General features: G+C 41.7%; 1 protein-coding gene across 1 annotated transcript; it reads left to right on the top strand.

Moving 5' to 3' along the window:
* Positions 1 to 9,505: 9,505 nt before the first annotated feature.
* On the top strand, positions 9,506 to 18,402 carry LOC149841060 (putative beta-D-xylosidase 7). Its single transcript, XM_090003564.1, has 6 exons — positions 9,506 to 10,270; positions 10,859 to 11,143; positions 11,927 to 12,096; positions 16,517 to 16,614; positions 16,706 to 17,473; positions 17,686 to 18,402. Exons 1-6 carry the CDS (start codon positions 9,869 to 9,871, stop codon positions 18,276 to 18,278), a joined length of 2,316 nt encoding a protein of 771 aa, XP_089859690.1. The 5' UTR covers positions 9,506 to 9,868; the 3' UTR covers positions 18,279 to 18,402.
* The last annotated feature ends 216 nt before the right edge of the window (positions 18,403 to 18,618 follow it).

Here is an 18,618-nt window from a genome sequence, read left to right as displayed (position 1 = left end):
TTAGACAAACTGCTGAAGGTTATTGCATCTTTCGATCAACTTTAGACAGAGGGATGGAAGGCCCATATTAACAAGTTACATGTTCAAAATCATTGCACTCTTGGTGGCTTGATTTCCCTGTGATTTTGTGAATAAGATCTCACCTTTAGAAAAAACTAAAAATGAGAAGATATTAAAAACAAAAAGCAATTCACAGAATGCTGAACGTGATAAAATCAGTGCTGAACTCAAAAAATTTCAAGCTACAATTTAAAGAGTTGTAGCCCCTAATGCAGCCTATAATTGGTGGTATTGCTATTAAGATAACTCCATACAAATGAGTATACAACTTTGATCTACGAGTGATGTTGAATGGTTGAAGAGCGTGATGCGTAGTTTTCACGGGTCAATAGATGCTGGAATATGGTTTTTGGTTTCGCCATCGGGTATTTGGAAAACTGAGAAAGATGGAAGCACATTATGAGAAGCAGCTTAGCATAAGGGATATGTGCGGTCTAAGTTGCATCGAAAACTTCCAATATTAGTTCAATTCGTGAAGCAACCGTTCTGCCTTCCAATTCAAGATCATGGTGTGCAGCCCCAAGGGGGGTTGGTGTAGTAGGTGGGACCTTGGCCACTAGACAGGTGGTCAAGGTTTCATTCCCATGGGCGTTTCCTCTATGCTCAAGCAGGTGCCCAGCATAAACCCTGTGGGCAGGGGTCATAGCCTCAGTGTTTGACACCGCTGGTATGGCAACTATAGGTATGGCAGGTTGAGCCAGTGCAATCAGGTCTTTGTGCCGGGTGTGGCATGCTCTGTAGTTATGAGAGCACATCAAGAAGATATAGGAGGGATCAAGCCAGTCTCCTTTGTTCATGTTGAACCCTGACCCTACCCTATATTGTGTAACATCTTTATCTTAATTAGAGTATGGGATACAACGTACTGGAAAGATAAGCCTCCAGATTAGTCTCTCAAGCATGAGACAGTCATATGTTTGATGGTTTGTCCAGAACAAAAAAGACAAAACAGAACATTGGTTTTGTTGGTTCTGTAACAACTGTACCAAGTTCAACGTTTGTTTGGACCATACTCAGATCCTATGTTCTAAATGTATGTTGTTTGGTGATGATATGTGGACAGACATGAATAATAGGTCGGATTATTTTGTTTTGGGTCGTATGACCCGATCCGTCTATCATTTTACATGTTTTAACAAACTTATTATGAATTTTTGAACCGAATATGGATCCAATTACAAAAGTATGTCTAAAATCATGGTTTTTTTCGTTGAATCTTTTACAGCACACATACAAGATAAGTCTCCTGTTCTACAATTTAATGAATAAATCACACAAGCAACATAATACGGCTGACAAAATGGCACCAAGATACCATCCAACTTCGATGGCTATATATCAATTGACCATGTTTGCAATCATCATAGCACAAATGAAAAAATGAAAAAAATCAAATTATCAAACATTTTGCATCATCACAGAGCCAAATAAGAAAATCCCAAAAATACAAAATACAGTTGTCACATGGACGATGGACAATATTCTCTATTTTTTTTGGACTTAAAAAGCTGGGGTTAGGTAAGACCCGTACATGTTTATTGATACCAAAACAAATTCAAAGATATTTACAAAGGGGGAGTCCAATCAACACTCATTAGACCATTGTTGGTTAGTTTTGCAGACGCCATTCTAGCAGAATCTGAGCAAGACCATTCATATCTTTGTGAACAAAACCATTGACGAGGGATACCTGATCCTTTCTTGAAGCTTCGATCATGATGTTCAGATCAGTAGAGATGCCATTAACAACATTGATGCACAAATTTCAATCTCTACTTGAAACAGGTGAATGATCTGTCATCCATTTGGCTTTGAGAAATTGACCATGATGTGATGGTCCCTTAAAGTGAAGCCAAACTGCTACTAGTTATTGAAAAAATGTTGAACAAGTGAAGCTTGTCCCTACATGATTACCCATATTAGGACAGATTTTCAGAATATGCTCTCCAACTGCTACAAAACATATTATTTGGATTTGAAGGGCATTGAATCTCTTATTTTAAAAAATAATTAGATTACGCAAGTGCCATAGTTTCCAAATCATTATTTGAAACGCTACCAGCCAAACCCTGTTCCGATCTAGGTAAGTCATGATTAGGTCTCATTGGAGATTGCAAAACATCAGCCACATTAATAATTGACTGAAGGTATTTGAATAAAGACTTAGTTACATGCAAGCCGACGTGATGAATAAGCAAGGAAAGAGAATAAACAATCAAATTATCAAACAGTTTGCATCATCACAAAGCCAAAAAAAAAAAAAAACCCAAAAACACAAACAAAAAGCACAAGAAAAGGCAGCCAAATAGAGGGTTGCAGAGGGCGAAGCAAGTTATATGCCCCCCCCAACATGCAGGTGCATCTTCGAGGGTCTGAATGAGTGTCACGTATGTAAGCACATGGGGCACGTATCCCCGTGTGTGTCGGCATCAATTAGCATCGGAGTCCGGTGCAGTTGCAAAGACTTAAGTACCCTTTCTTGCCATTCCTGTCATGAAACGATGATTCTAAAAAAATAACAAAAATGTCCTCTATAAAAAAAGAGAGGATGGTCTTAACTCTTTAAAGTTCAAACGTTTTATTTTCACCCTAAGCAGTAAACTCTTCTGTTGTAATAGGAGCTTCTCGCAATATTTCACCCTAAACCTTTTAGATCACCCTTTGACAATGCACTATTTGTTGTAACAGGAGTTCTCTTTGACGATTCACCATTTACCGTCGGAGCACCCTTTACCGTCGTCTGTTGTCATCGAAGCACCCTTTATCGTCGTCTGCATTATGTCTATTGTTTATCATGATACCAGAGTGCAAGCGTCAAACTGAGTAGACAAATAATAGTGATTTACAAAAAAGATAATGGTAACAACGTCGAACTGAGTAGACAGAGAACAACAATTTATAAAAGAGATTAGATTAGAGAGTAGTGATTTACAGTAGAAATTAGATCAGAGAGTAGCAATTACTCTTTGATCTGATTTTCATTGTAAATCGCTACTCTTTGATCTGTTTTTCACTATAAATCGCTACTCTCTAATCTGTTTTTTACTATAAATCGTTATTTTTTTATTTCTACTGTAAATCGCTACTCTTTGATCTGTTTTTCACTGTAAATCGCTACTCTCTAATCTGTTTTTTACTATAAATCGTTATTTTTTTATTTCTACTGTAAATCGCTACTCTATTATCTGATTTTCACTGTAAATCGCTACTCTATGACCTGATTTTCATTGTAAATCGATACTCTTTGATCTGATTTTTACGGTAAATCGCTACTCTTTGATCTGATTTTCACTGTAAATCGCTATTCTCTGATCTGATTTCTACTGTAAATCGTTACTCTCTGATCTGATTTCTACTATAAATCGCTACTCTTTAATTTGATTTTTACTGTAAATCGCTACTCTCTTATCTGATTTTCACTATAAATTGCAACTCTTTTATCTCATTTTCACTGTAAATCGCTACACTCTGATCTGATTTCTATTATAAATCGCTACTCTATGATCTGATTTCTATTATAAATTGTTACTCTATGATCTGATTTCTACTGTAAATCGCTACTCACTGATCTGATTTCTACTATAAATCGCTACTCTTTGATCTGATTTTTATTAATCGTTACTCTCTAATCTAATCTTTTTTGTAAATCACTGCTCTCTATCTACTTAGTTCGACGCTGCCACCATTATCTCTTTTGTAAATCACTATTCTTTATATACTCAGTTTGATGCTTTCACTCTGGTATCATGATGAACAATAGACAGAATGTCGATTCATCTAGTAGTTCAACTATTTTTTATGAGCAGACGACGACAAAGAGTGCTTTGACGATAATAAACGACGAAAAAAGGTGCTCTGTCTACAGCAGACGATGGTAAATGATGCTCTGGCGGCAGCAGATGACGATAAAGGGTGCTCCGATGACAACAGACGATGACAAAGGGTGCATTGTCAAAGCGAGTTCCTATTACAGCAGATGGTGCATTATCAAAGGGTGATCCAGAATGTTCATCATCGAGTTTATTTACTGCTGCAAAGCGATTCTATGTGCAGTTGAAGATACAAGCTCTCCAAGCAAACAAGCTGATTAGTAATGCCAACTCACTGCACCATTTTCTCGAACTGAAACTGATTCTTAGAGACTAGCAATAGTGCACTCTTGTGAATATGCTTCACAAACTTCAGCTTAGACACTGTTCCCTTGAAGGAATTGATGAGCTTCGACTCAAGCAATGATTAGAGTCGCGGGAATAAGCAAAGCTATTTACAGGAAGACATTTTCATCAAACGAATATTTATTTTATGGGAGGATATTTTCGTCAAACACATATCTACCTTTTTTATATGTTATTTTATTATAAAATCGTCATGGGTAACATTTATATATGAATTATCATGGGTCTTAAGATATTCTTCCGTACACTCCGAAACACACAAATTTGCCTTTGGGGGAGAACATTTGCACTCAGATAGGCCCTCGACGGTGTCCTGGATGAGCCACTCGACCTCTCTGCAGAGGGTGGCGCTGTCTGGGCGATGGTCTAGGTCGGCGAACTTGGATCCCACGAAGAGGACAAGGTCCCTAATCCATAACCACCATATCTGGAGCTCTGAGAGGGTGGCAGGGCAGAGGAAGAGAAGTTTCTTCCTTGGTGGTGGTGGTGGAAGGGAGGCGGCATTGCCAAAGCAGAAACACAGTTCGGAGGAGTAGCCTGAAGAATATTGGAGAAAAAGAAACAAGAAACATATAACGTGGTTTGGATTTGGTGTAATCTTACATCCACGAACACAACCAGGCTATGTGGTGTTGTTGTTTAAGTCTGATGGTAGCAAGCAACAGAAGGAAAGATAAGGATAAGAAAAGAAAAAAAGAATTTTTGTTATAAACAGATTTCTTTGGATTGCTCTTAACAGAGTGGAGGCAGAGCTTCATCGATGGTAACCAATTTCCATCACAGAAGGAATATGAGCTTTGAGGAGTCTTTGCTGCAGAGAAAGACTTGGGCCTCTCCGTCAATGCACCTTTTTTTTTTATTTGCTCTCGCCCTGTTATTTTTGTATCAGGGAGGTGGAACAGTGTTTACAACCCTAATTGTTCTTACTAATGAAGGAGGTTACTGCAATCCCCCAGCTTGCTGGTCTGAAAAAAGATGGTCACCCGTTTAGTGCCTCAATGACCAGCATCAAACAAATGATAGTCCAGGGATGAAAGGACCATGGGAAAGACTCGCATAATAATAAGAGGCCAATGTGAGCTAAAATGGGGTGTAGCTGCCTCAAAACAGTGTGTTGGCATATTAATAAAGCATCTTCCTCTCAGCTCTACGCCCCCCTGTCCCAAAGTGATTTGTTTATTCTCCTGGACTTGCTATTTCACCCATGGTTTTTTGTAATCAAGGACTCGAATCTTTGTATTTAGAGAATTCTCCAGCCTCCTTTCAAGAGTGAAGCCTAGAGAGAGAAGTTCTACCGTGGAGACCGAACCCGAACCACTGTAATAGAGACAGCCACAAACAACAACAAGAAAAACTTAAAAAAAATATTAAAAAATAAGCAGTTAGGAGTAGATAAGGGAAAATACATCCACTGTAGTCGCGAGGGATGAGCCAAATAACTTAAAGCCACTGAAAATCGACCATCTTTAGTGTGAGCCCATTTAATGCCACCTGCAGATCCATCCAAATTCAACCCATGAATAGAATCCTCTAAAGATTTGGCAGTAGCCTTCCACACCAACGATCCCTTCTTCCTAGCGTGGTTTCTTTCTTGCCCAGGTTGAAGGTAAATACCGGTTAATATTGTGCATTAATAGAGATTAGCAGGTGAGGTGAAGGACGTGGGAGCTGCAAGGGCTTACTTTCCCAACAAAGGTTACTCGTCAAATAAGCGCTAAAGAACAAATCAGATTGATTCTCGAGTCGCTTCAACCTCGCAATTAACACCTGGGTTATGCAGTATAATACAGTAAAAATGGTCATTGGGTTTTCGTAACCTATGGTTGCTGTTTTAGGTCGGTGACGGTGGGTGCTGCTCGTTCTCCTTTCAAATTCTACAACCAAAAGTGCAACAATATCTGACATCTTAATCTTGATATGACCCACCACAAAAAAATGAGAGAGAGACATCAACATTACTAAGTCATGAGATCAACAAAAAGTTTGGCCCCAAAACAAAAAACATTACCCCCCAAAAAAAGGCCGAATGCACGAAGACAAAACATAAAAATAGAAGCACACAAATATCAACCATGGTATTGAGGAAGAGAAGACAGTTGAAGGGGGTGGATAACATCTGAAGAGAGGCACAAAATTGCATACACATCAGCCAAGATGCAATGCATGAGTTTATTGAAAGCAACCAAAATTTGACGAAAGATTGCATTATTGCGAGTCATCCACACAGCCCACCAAGAAGTAAGAAGCCAAGTTCTCCAGATCAGCCACCACCGCTTGCAACTGCGAACCTGCGGTGGACCCCACAGAAGGTCGAGCGCGAAGGATTCTTGTCTCACGATTACTTCAAGTTGATTCCATGTACTTTTAAAGAGATCCACAAAGATTGGGCAGACCGAAAACAGATGGTAGGTTGATTCTTCCGCCGCTTGACAAAGGATAAACCTACTCGGATACTGAAAACCCACCTTCTTAAGAAAGTTGTCTGTCTGTACCCTATCGTGTAAAATTAACCATGCTAAAAGCCGAGAGCGGGGAGTTGGCCCATTCGCTCATAAAAGACGCTCAGGAAGCCAGTCAACTCCAGGAGGAAGAAGAGACCGATATAGAGTTCTGGTGCACAAAATGTTGCTAGGCGTAATTGCCCATTGTAAAAACTGCACATCAGGATCACCATCTTGCATGAGAATGAAAGACATGACCTTAAGCCACATGTGACGCAAATGTGATATATGTAGCTTGTAGGGACGACAGATATAATGGATTGACTCAAGAAAACTGTACTTAGCATGGAGCAGAGGAGTACACTGATTGCATGGACGATGCGCCATCCAACATTGTTTCACGACGAGAGCAATACTCCTTAGTCTGGGAGCGGAGATCCTCAGACCGACCATACGCCTTGGTAACACCAAGGAGTTTCAACCAACTAGGTGGCGCTTCGTTCGAAGATGGCAACTAGACCAAAAAAAATTTGTCATCAAACTGGAGAACTTCTTCTCCACACCCTTGGGCATCAGAAACGTGGATATAAAAAATTCTGGGATAGAGGAAGGACATGCCTAATAAGGGTAAGCCAACCGACGATGGATAGGTAGGATGCCTGCCAGGAAGAAATTTTTGTCTGGACTTTTTGGATAGTGGCAGTCCAAGCGGCTGAGGGGATGCGCTTTATTTGTAAAGGAAGACCCAGATAAGAAATAGGTAAATTCGAATTTGCGCAACCAAAAATCTGTTGTCCGACGGCCAACAAGGAAGATGGGGCATTGAACACAGACAAGCAGCATTTACTGTCATTAAGAAATAAACCCGAAAGAGAGAGGAAAAACTGAAGGATGAGCTTGAATCTCAGCATCTATTGCACGAAAGTGTGACTGAAAATGATCATATCGTCAGCATAGGTTAGAATATGATAGAGGAATTTCTGGATGCCGATGTGATCAATTATGCCTTTATATGCTGCCCTCTTGAACAACATCACAAGACCCTCAACGATGGCATTAAATAACAAAGGGGAGAGAGGGAAACCTTGCCAAATACCGTACCCAAGCTTGAACTGCCTACCTCTTGCTCCGTTAAGCTTAATCAAAGAGTGAGCATTTGATACCAGCTCGCGCACTCATCGAGAGAAACGACGACCGATGCCGAAGTTGGTAAGCATGTAGAATAAAAAAGGCCAATAGACCGAGTTGAAGGCTTTATGGAAGTCAAGCTTGAGAGAGAAGAAAGGCTGACCACTGAGATGCAAAGAGTGAAGGACTTCCGATGCCAAGATGAATGAGTATTGAATCCGCCTGTGGGGGATAAAAACGAACTGGGAGTCCGAGAAGATTTGAGCAATGATGACTCTGAGCCTATTGGCCAAAACCTTAGTAATAATGCGGTAAAGCGCACTCATAACCGAAATCGAACGGAACCTCGAGATATCAGAGGTTGTCACGTCCTTCGGGATAGGAGAGACAATGGCTAAGTGTGTGTGAACCGGCAACCGACAGTTGCGATGAAACTCAGCGAAGACATTGATAACGTCATGTTGAATGCAAAACTAAAAGATACGAAAAAAAATCACGAAAAAGTCGTCGTAGCCAAGAGCTTTTCATCCTGAAAGACTGTTGATAGCTGAAATGATTTCAGCATCCGCGAACTTAGATTGCATAGTTCTAGCTTGAGATTAATCGATAGCCCGAACGAGAAGAGGGCCAATAGTGCCGTTGGAGGAGGTCTGGGCAACATAAAGGGTCTTGAAATATTAAGAAATCGTGGGAAGGACATTGTCGGCAGAGTAACTGACTACCCCAATAGAGATAGAGGGAATAACGTTCCTCTTGTGGCGGTGTGAAGCGTACGAGTGGAAGAAGCTAGTATTGTTGTCACCAGCAGCAAGCCAATGCACCTTCGCCCGCTGTTTTCATCTAATTTCATCATTGATCCACCATGTTTGCAGAAACAAAGAAAGCTCAGTGAACCAGAAAGGAATTCTGAGAAAGACATAGAATGATGAATGTTTGACAGCTCTTACTCCCAGACATCCATTTGCTGGAATTTACTGATATTATGATTTAGAAGCCAAACTTTGATGTCACGGTTGAGGCAAAAAAGTTTCTCATGACATCGAACGACGCCCTGATCATGGTAGAAGGCTTGCTCTACGAACGATAGACCATAGATTTGAAGTTGGGCTCCTTCAACCATCACTTTTCAAAGACGAAAGTCCTTCAAAGGTAAAACCTTTCCCCCAACGAGTGACAACCTGGTTATGGTGTGAGACATGAGGAGAAAGCATCTTGACTTAAGGTTTGGGCTGCATCTTGTAGCAAAAAAATGTTTAAAAAATTTTTACGCAGCCTAACAAGATAAGATGATGTCAATGGATCGGATTTGGGTTTGATATTCAATCAAATTTGAATACTATAGTTGGATAAAGTAAAGCGGGTACAGTTAATTATCGAATTTGGATTTAGTACACAGCTTTGCATCTCAATTTGTATCCAACTAATAATCCGGCCGACATGCTAAGGCTTGGAGAGGCCAGAACACCCCAATCAATGGGGCAGGAAACACACACTTATGAATGACTTATTATCTATCAGGGTCCATTATTCTGCTCAGTCCGTCTGGAGTCGAGACGTGGACCCCACCATCCACGAATCAAAGTGAACGACAGCCCTTCCACGGTGTTGATTCCAGTCCACGAAGGGTCGTTGTCATCATTTAACAGGCTCGTCTACACTCCAGACACAATAAAATAACATCGTGTCGGTAGCTTTTGTGCATTTTATAGGCAGAGAGAGTGAGGGAGTGAGGTGAAGGCATCCTCTTTTCTTGTAACTCCAAAAACCAAGAGGTCGGTAATTACGCCTTCAAAGCGAGCATTTTAGAAAGTAATTCTCCTTATCTCAAACCTAGCTTTTAGAATGAGGCAGGTACATTGTGGAGCTCTACTGAGTGAAAATACATCGACTGGTTGGATTTAACGTGTCATGAATTTGCGGGTTTGTGAAAAATTCTATGCCCGTGACGCTCCCTGTCCCTCATCACAAATTTCCTGTTGGGAACTATTTATTATTCACCTTTGAGCCCTTCTTCATCATCATCATCCTCTGTTCCCTTTTGCAATTGTGCTGGTTGGTTCCTCGATGACCACCCGTGCCATTCTCTGCTTTTTCACCACTCTACTAGTGCCACTCTTTCTCACGACGCCCACCTTTTCGAGGCCGCCTTTCGCCTGCGATCAATCCGATCCTGCCGCTCGTTCTCGCGATTTCTGCAAGGTTTCCCTTCCCATCGACGCTAGAGTGAGGGACTTGGTGTCTCGCCTCACGCTGGATGAGAAGGTTTCCCAGCTGGTGAACACCGCTCCTGGGATACCCAGGCTGGGTATCCCCGCCTATGAGTGGTGGTCTGAATCCTTGCACGGTGTCTCTGGAAGCGGCCGCGGGATTCACTTCAATGGAAGGATAACCTCTGCTACCAGTTTCCCTCAAGTCATTCTCACGGCTGCTTCTTTCAATGCCCTTCATTGGTACCATATTGGTCAGGTTGGTTTCGTTCTTTTTTTTTTTTTGGCTTTTCATTATACAATGAATCTCTCCCTCTCTTTTTCTCTATGGCAACATGTTGTATTTATGACTGTGGACATGACGCGATAAGACTAAAGTCACATATTTGAAGGAGAAATGAGTGGCTCCTACAACAGTCTTATCTTCTAAACCGGGCTAGACGGCTTCAATCAAAAGTGGAAGTTTCCAGCGTTTGCTTAGTCCAAACTAAATCGCATACGGCTTAGTAGAAACCATGTTTTTTTCTTCTATGGATGTGTATTTAGAGTGATGGAAAATCAAGGTTTCTTGTCAAATCGATTCTATCCAAAGCATGATTTTAGTGAACAAAGGATGATGAAGGCATGTACAGGTTAAGTTTAAGCAAAAGACACGCACAAACTATGTTTCTCAGAAGTGTTTTAAGACGTTTTAAGACATAAACTGTTTAGGAGCTACTCATCATCGCTCTGTTGAAATAGCTTAGAAATTTCAATCGATGTATCATCTAACGATCGACTTTTTTATTCTTCTTCTTCCTTTTTATCTCTCATTTTGATGATGAAATGATGATGTTGGTGCCGATAGGCGATAGGGACCGAAGCTCGAGCGCTGTATAATGCGGGTCAGGCGAGTGGGTTGACGTTCTGGGCGCCTAACATAAACATATTCAGGGACCCCAGATGGGGAAGAGGCCAAGAGACGCCGGGCGAGGACCCTTTGGTGAGCAGCAGGTATGCCGCTGACTATGTGAGGGGAGTGCAGGGCGATGGCCGCGGCGGTCTTCTCCGTGCCTCTGCCTGCTGCAAACACTTCACTGCTTATGATTTGGATAACTGGAAAGGGACCACTCGCTATGCCTTCAATGCGATGGTGAGCCACCACATTTCTTCTTTTGCCCTTTCCTTATCCTTCCTCTTTTTCTCTGTTTTCCCATCCCTTTCTTTCTTTCTTTTTTCTCTTATTTTTCAATTTTTTCCTCACAGTCCATCAGTAAGCATAAAAAGGATAGATGGACTTCCTTGCTGTACATGTTACCCACATGTCATTTCAAAAATGCCAAAAAAACAGACAGTCTTCTGCACAATATTAGTCCAAGAGAGCTGGGCCCGTTTCCATTGAGTTTGGCCATGGTTAAAGTTATGATTTGCTAGCTTATGTTATATTATTATTATTATGTATATACTTACATATGAGGGGAGAACTGTCTTTTTTTTTTTTACCGGAATATTAGGGGAGAATTGTCATTTCACAAAAGCCAGCTAAAGACTTCCAAAATCTTTGGTGAGATTGACATATTGTTACAGGCAAAACTTCATACATTACCCTCACTACTACTACTGTATTTAATGGCGAGGTTTGGACAAAAAAGTGAAAGCTACATCTTTAAAGAGAACTTTTTATTTGATGTTTTTTTTTAAGGAAAATTTTAAAATACTCATCTAAAGTTTTGGCAATAATAAAAAACTCATCTAAGTTTTGAATATTACTAAAAACACACCCAAGTTTACACAATTTTAAGTTGCATTATCATTAAGACAAAGTTACTGATTTTTAGCCTCAAAGCCAGTATTTTTCTTTTTGATGGTGGCATGGATGTCTGTAGTTGATGTTTGGTGAAAGTTGGTGGTATTTTCTCAATGGGGGAGAGTGCAGGTGTCGATGCAAGACTTGGCAGACACATACCAACCACCGTTTCAGAGCTGCGTGGAGAAGGGGCAGTCCAGCGGGATGATGTGTTCGTATAACCGCGTGAATGGAGTCCCGACGTGCGCCGATTCAAACCTTCTGTCTGCAACGGCCAGGGGTCGCTGGGGTTTCAACGGGTAAGCCTCTCACCCACTCCCACTCCCTCTCCTACTGCCGCATCAACAGATATAGTAATAGTACTACTATATATGGGTCGATTAACCACTACCACATCACCAACTTTGTTTTTTCTTACTTGAAGTACTGGAAGCACTTAAGGCTGAAGTTGGTTAGCCATAGGCAGCTCACATGCTTGAGTGGATAGTTTGGATCAAGAGTCATGCTTATTCCATGGCAGGAGACCATTTTTAGTTGTAGTATGGTCGGTTTGTTATCTGAATATGTCGACCACAGGCACAGTCTCGGTTGGCAATTGGGCCTCCCTAGAGCCAAATTTGAGGCAAGAGCCTGAGGGAGACAGTCCGATCCCAGTGCCACTCCCATAAATGGTCATAGTATTACATTAGTAATGGGCCTGTTCAGTGGCGGAGCCAGAAGTTTTTCGTTGGGTGGGCAGACTTCGGGTCTCAAGGACAATGCTATGGTCTTGAAGGACGATCCATTTATTCGGATCAGCGGCGGAGCCAGAAAAATTTTGCTTGTCGTTCGTGGAGAGATAAAACTTAAATTGGCCTTTAAATTAAAATAACAATTGTTACAAACACAAACAACTAAATTTATGAACATAATAAGATAAAACCTTAAATTGTACTTTTAAACTAAAATAAAGATTGTCCACCTAAAAAAATACAAACAACTAAATTCATGAAAATTTTCTTCTAATTTTCATATTTTGAAAACAATTCATAATTGCATCATCACGGATGGTATCAAATGTCTCCTTCTCATATCTTATTTTGTCTATTTATGTGTTTGTTTCCTTTTGTTACAAATTAAAAATCCTAAAACCCAACAAAAGTTAGAGAGGATTCATCCTTCTAATTTTGTTCCAATTTTTAAAGACAATAATCTCTCTCTCTCACACACACACACACATAGACATTATATTGTCTATTTATGTCTTTATTCCCTTTTTTAATTTTAGATTAGACTAGAAACCCTCAGGCCAATGAAAAAACCTTATAGTTCAAATTGATTTCATTTCCTTTTCTACCATCAAAGACTAAAACTACAAACTAGGGAAAGTTAACTTATAGATCAAGTTTGACTTGCTTAGCAAGTTTAAAAAATCTAATCAACTCAAGCAACAGACACCAAATTGGGAAATCCAAGTAGACCCCTCAAGACATACCAACACCAAATCATAACTCTTCAAGTTAACTAACAAAATAATAGAACCAATTTTCATAATTCACCACTAAATGTAGCATACAATAAAAATCAATGAAAATCATCAAGTTACTTCAGAAGCCAGGTTGCAAACTTATGTTAATCAGAATATTAGTGAAAATATCTTGCTGCATACCATTTGGTGTTATAATCTCTTAGTACCTATTCTTAGAACCATACAACAACCACAATGACCAAAGACGTGCAACCACTTCTAATCAAAGCAACAAAACAACATTTTAGTATTTATATCGTGTGTAAAGACATGCAATTGATATGCAAACCCGCCCATCAGGATAAACTGATCATTCAAAAGCAAATAACAATTGTAGATGGTACGAACAAATTCACAAGAGCAAAGAAAGAAACACACTAGTGAATCAGAGCAGAGTAACAACCATTTGGATGCCACATTTCAGATGTAAACCTGACTGATGGAGGACTGTTTGGATAATTGAGTGGGAAGCTCATGATTGCATTGAAATAGCCTCCATCGCTGAAACCAAAACCCCCCATCAAGACCGATTGATGAGCATGAACAAATAAACAAACACCCAAGAAAAATCAAACAAGAAACAACTCTTCCCTGTACATCGCGACTCTGATAGCAAAGTAAGCAATATTATCGCAAACAATCGAAAGAGTGGATGAAGAACTTTCAAACTCATTGAGGGAAGCAAACAATTCAACTAAACAAACACTCCAACAATCAAAATTCCACACACCAACGACGCTATTCGAAGTTCGAACCAACCCACATAATAGGAAAGCGAACAAAATCACCCAAGAGATTGTTGAACAAAGAAACAAACATAGACAGAATCAATCACAAACATAGATTCAAAAACCAATTTCGAGAGGGATCAATAGTCGCAGATCACCCATCAAAAACCCTAGAAATACCCCAAAAATGAAAGGGGCGATGATCGGAGAAGCCGATGATCGTCGAAAGACGATGTTTTGAGAGAAGGGGGACTCACTAGAGCGTGTCGGGAGGGTCGATGATGGTGACGCTCCACTCGAAGATGTTGGGGTCGTCGACCAAGCTGGCGGAGAAGCCATCGACGGGGTTCCTGCAGATATATGAAAGACAAGGCAAAAAAATGATCTTTAATTTTACTGACCATCGATCCCTCAATCCCTAATTTTTTAAAATGTCAAGACTCCTGACTCGGCCGAGTCGCAATAAACTCGGGGTGGGGCAATGAGTCTAGTTGACTCGAACGATTCCCGAGTCGACTTGGTTTCTAGTTCTGGGGTGGGCGACCGCCCACCCCTGGCTCCGCCACTGGGCCTGTTATAGTTGTCCCAAAGGGGTTTGGCATAGTGGGATGAGATCTAGGCCGCTAGGCAGCTGGTTGTGCAAGCCGTGATGACTCCCTGAGGACAAGAGGTAAGCCCATAGAGTTTTGCGCTGTCAGGACATCGACCATAATTACTGCAGGTAGAGAGCCACGGCTAGGTCTTTGATCCTGGGGGTGGTATGTCCGTGTAAATATCAACAACAACAACAAAAAAATAAATTGCAGAGATGGGTGGTATTTTCAATTTACTGCAATTTTACTTTATCCAAATGCTAAGAATAGGGTTTTGGATGATGTTTTTTTAACTACAAATACAACCGTATGAGTGAGGTCTTAAAAAGTTGGTACATTGTAGGCCATTGATTTTTGAAGGCTCTCAAAGCTTGCTTACATGTCTTAATCAAACAATCCAAGGTCGATCCTCACTGTAACCTGTTTGGACATATGTTTCCTCAATAAATGGAGGGGGCCTGATCCCCCAGTTTTATTATCGGAAAAAAATGGATCCATCCTCACTGTCCAAGCCATGCAGATCACATTTGTAAGATTCAATGCTGTCAGTATCGATATCTTATTGACAGAAAAGTGATACGCTTATTTTTTAATAAATGTAAAAATACTTAAAATTATTTTTTAATATTATTTTAATAGCTTTAACATGTGTTACTTTCTGATTAACACGTACTATATTTTACTATTCACCTGAATCTTTGACCAAAAACGATACAGGGCCGATACCGATACTGACAACATTGGTAAGGCTAAATTTATAAAAAACTACAACAACAACAAAAAAAGGCTGAGTTTGTTTGATATGTTACAACGACCAATAGCGTCCCCTCCAAAAATTATGAATCATACATAGTTTAGGAGATTTACAGCTATAGATGCAAATGGGCTGGATCCAATATGTCACTTTTATGATTTTTAGCTGATCAGGATCCGATCCGATTGCATCCCTACTTACAAGTACCAAGCGATATTTTGAATGTATTGTGAGTTTATCATGATGGATTCAGGACATGAAAACTGTGATAGCGGCAAGATAAATTTATTAATATGTCAATCATGTTTTTAAATTGTGTGGCTGCATGTTTATTCTTTTACACTTAAGAACATCTTTTGAATAATTAAAAAAGAGAAGACCAAGAAAATCTAGAAAAAAAGATTTTCGACGATGGCTTATACCACACTTCTCTAAACCCAAGTCGCATGCACTCAGCTTAGCCTAGTTTCTTGTGAAATTTGAAACTTGCCTTGGGAAAACAAGCAACCGGCTTTCTTGTTCACTCAAACTTGGGCGTGCCCATTCAATCTGACCTACACAACTAGGCGTGGACATCAGGCGATTCAGGCCAGCCTTTCTCAGGTCCTGACAAACCTGACTTAGACCCAAGTTTGAGTGGGGTTCAAGCTTGGCCTGGGACTTACTGGGTAGGGTCCAGTCATGTCGGTTGGATCCTTTAACATCGATTAGTAAATGAGCCAGCTGCCAGGCCACAGATTGGACCTCATTGAATGATGCTTGAGCCCTACCTGAAACTTGGCCCATTTACTAATTGGGCCAGGACCACCCCTGATATCTAACCCATAAGGTTCAAAAGCCTTCTTTGAAGAGGCTTAATTGTGAGCACCTCATGTAGGGATGTAAACAGGTTGAATCCAGTTCTGATACGGGCAATATCAATCTGAACTGACCAGGTATTGCCTAATTGGATTCGAATTTGGAATAAAAAGGGCTCAAAGAATCCGGATTCAATTAGTTCATTAGAAAAGTTTTTTATTTAATTGGTTCAGATTATCTGCTGAATTCAAATTTGGATGTAAATCGATGTTTTCAATGATAGTAACTTGATCTTTTGTGTCATCGTCAGTTTGATTGTTTTGTGGTTCACGTAATCAGGTACATTACATCCGACTGCGATGCTGTTTCCATCATTCACGACGTTCAAGGTTATGCTGCAACCCCTGAAGATGCTGTTGGGGACGTCCTCAGAGCCGGTAATGGATCTCTCTCTCTCTCCATAGACCAGGTCTGATAGCAACATGGTGAGGATGGTGTTCGATTGCCCTTTTTTACATTCATTGCCAGGCATGGACGTCAACTGCGGCCAGTATCTGCAGCTGCACACAAAGTCGGCAGTTCAACAGGGGAAGGTCAAGGAATCAGACATAGACAGGGCCCTTCACAACCTCTTCTCCGTGCGGATAAGGCTTGGTCTCTTTGATGGCGATCCATCGCGCCATCTGTTCGGTGCCATTGGCTCGGACCAAGTATGCTCCTCGGCGCATCAGAATCTGGCACTCGAAGCAGCTCGAGACGGCATTGTGCTCCTGAAAAACTCGGCCCGCCTTCTTCCGCTATCGAAACCGAGACTCCGGTCGCTTGCAGTGATAGGTCCCAACGCCAACAACCGGCAGGTTCTGGTAGGCAACTACGCTGGGCCTCCTTGCAAGGCCGTAACTCCTCTCGAAGGGCTGAAGCGATACGTCGCGGACGCTCGCTACTCCGCCGGCTGCGATTCGGTTGCCTGCTCCTCCGACGGGTTGATCGGCCAGGCGGTGGGTGCGGCCAGAGGCGCAGACCATGTCGTTCTGGTCATGGGATTAGACCAAACGCAGGAAAGAGAAGCGCTGGACCGCGTGAGCCTGCTTCTCCCGGGGCAGCAGAGGAAGCTCATCGAGAGCGTCGCTGCTGCCGCGAGGTCGCCCGTCGTTCTCGTGCTGCTTTGTGGCGGTCCGGTGGACGTTTCGTTTGCCAAGTACAACCCGAAAATCGGGAGCATCTTGTGGGCCGGTTACCCGGGCGAAGCTGGCGGTGTCGCCCTCGCGGAAATCATATTTGGGGAGCACAATCCTGGTACTGTTTTTCGCTTATTTTACTCCAGACTCCCATCTTCTGTGTTTTGTGTTTTTTCTTTTTACACAGAAAAGCGTTACTGCACGCAGGCAGGAGCGATTTTCTGTGTTTTGTATGGCCACAAGCACTTTGTAAAGTACACAGTCCCGATCACCTAACCACGCACGCCTCCTTGAATTAATATTTGCTCTAACAGATCTCTTCTTGTCTAGGTGGAAGATTGCCAATGACTTGGTATCCTGAAGGTTTCACTAAGGTCCCGATGACTGACATGAGAATGCGACCGAACCCTGCAACCGGCTATCCTGGCCGGACGTATCGATTCTACACAGGCAGGGAGGTGTTCAGATTCGGCTACGGCTTAAGCTACTCGACTTACTTTTACGAGTTCGTTTCTGTAACCAACCGCCCCTTCAATCTCTCCGGAAGCAGCACTGCCGTCCGAGCATCCTCTGCGCGATCGGAGACTGCCTACTACTACGACGTTGCAAAGATCGGAACTGAGATCTGCAATCAAATGAGATTCTCTGCAACCGTTGGAGTAAGCAACCATGGGGAAATGGACGGTCGTCATGCGGTTTTGCTGTTTTCTCGTGCAGACGATGCTCCTCCGGGCAGTCCCAAGAATCAGTTGGTCAGTTTCCAGAGCGTTTACATCCGATCCGGCGAAACGGCCGAAGTGGAGTTCCTGCTGGAGCCATGCGAGCACTTGAGCAGGGCCATGGAGGACGGGACCAAGATATTGCACGGTGGGTCTCATTTCTTGCTTGTTGGAGACCAGGAGCACCAGTTCACACTTATATAAGCTTAGTTCTGGCAGCCGAAGCATCCTCTCTCTGTGTAGGGGATGAAATAAAGTGGCTTCTTAGGTATGTATGTTGGCTGACAACGTCATTTTAAGTGAGTAAATACTTAATTCTCTTTTTTTATGTCGATGACTCACTGAAGCTAAGAAAACCCTGGTTGGAGCTCCACGACCACCTTGCCTTAGTACCCATCTCTAAAAGCTACAGACACAATCATGCACCAACAGGGTTTGATCCGGCGCCTTGGTATCAGCACTCTCATAACCACCCGGCTGGCCATGTGGGCGATCATATCTCAATGCATGACTGCTTGAGTAATAGATGGGTAAGATATTGCAA

Source organism: Nuphar pumila, chromosome 4 (genome assembly GCF_984573655.1).
Source record: "Nuphar pumila chromosome 4, dmNupPumi1.hap1.1, whole genome shotgun sequence".
In the NCBI taxonomy this organism is placed as follows: Eukaryota; Viridiplantae; Streptophyta; class Magnoliopsida; order Nymphaeales; family Nymphaeaceae; genus Nuphar; species Nuphar pumila.
The sequence above is the reverse complement of the archived record's forward strand: the minus strand, read 5'-3'. Positions and strand labels throughout refer to the sequence as shown.

Bases quoted from the DNA above. Each gene is read 5' to 3' on its own strand.
- LOC149841060 (XM_090003564.1), top strand. From the start codon at position 9,869: ATGACCACCCGTGCCATTCTCTGCTTTTTCACCACTCTACTAGTGCCA. The intron at 11,144-11,926 runs GTGAGCCACCAC...GGGAGAGTGCAG, and splicing joins GCTATGCCTTCAATGCGATG to GTGTCGATGCAAGACTTGGC. The intron at 17,474-17,685 runs GTACTGTTTTTC...CTTCTTGTCTAG, and splicing joins ATTTGGGGAGCACAATCCTG to GTGGAAGATTGCCAATGACT.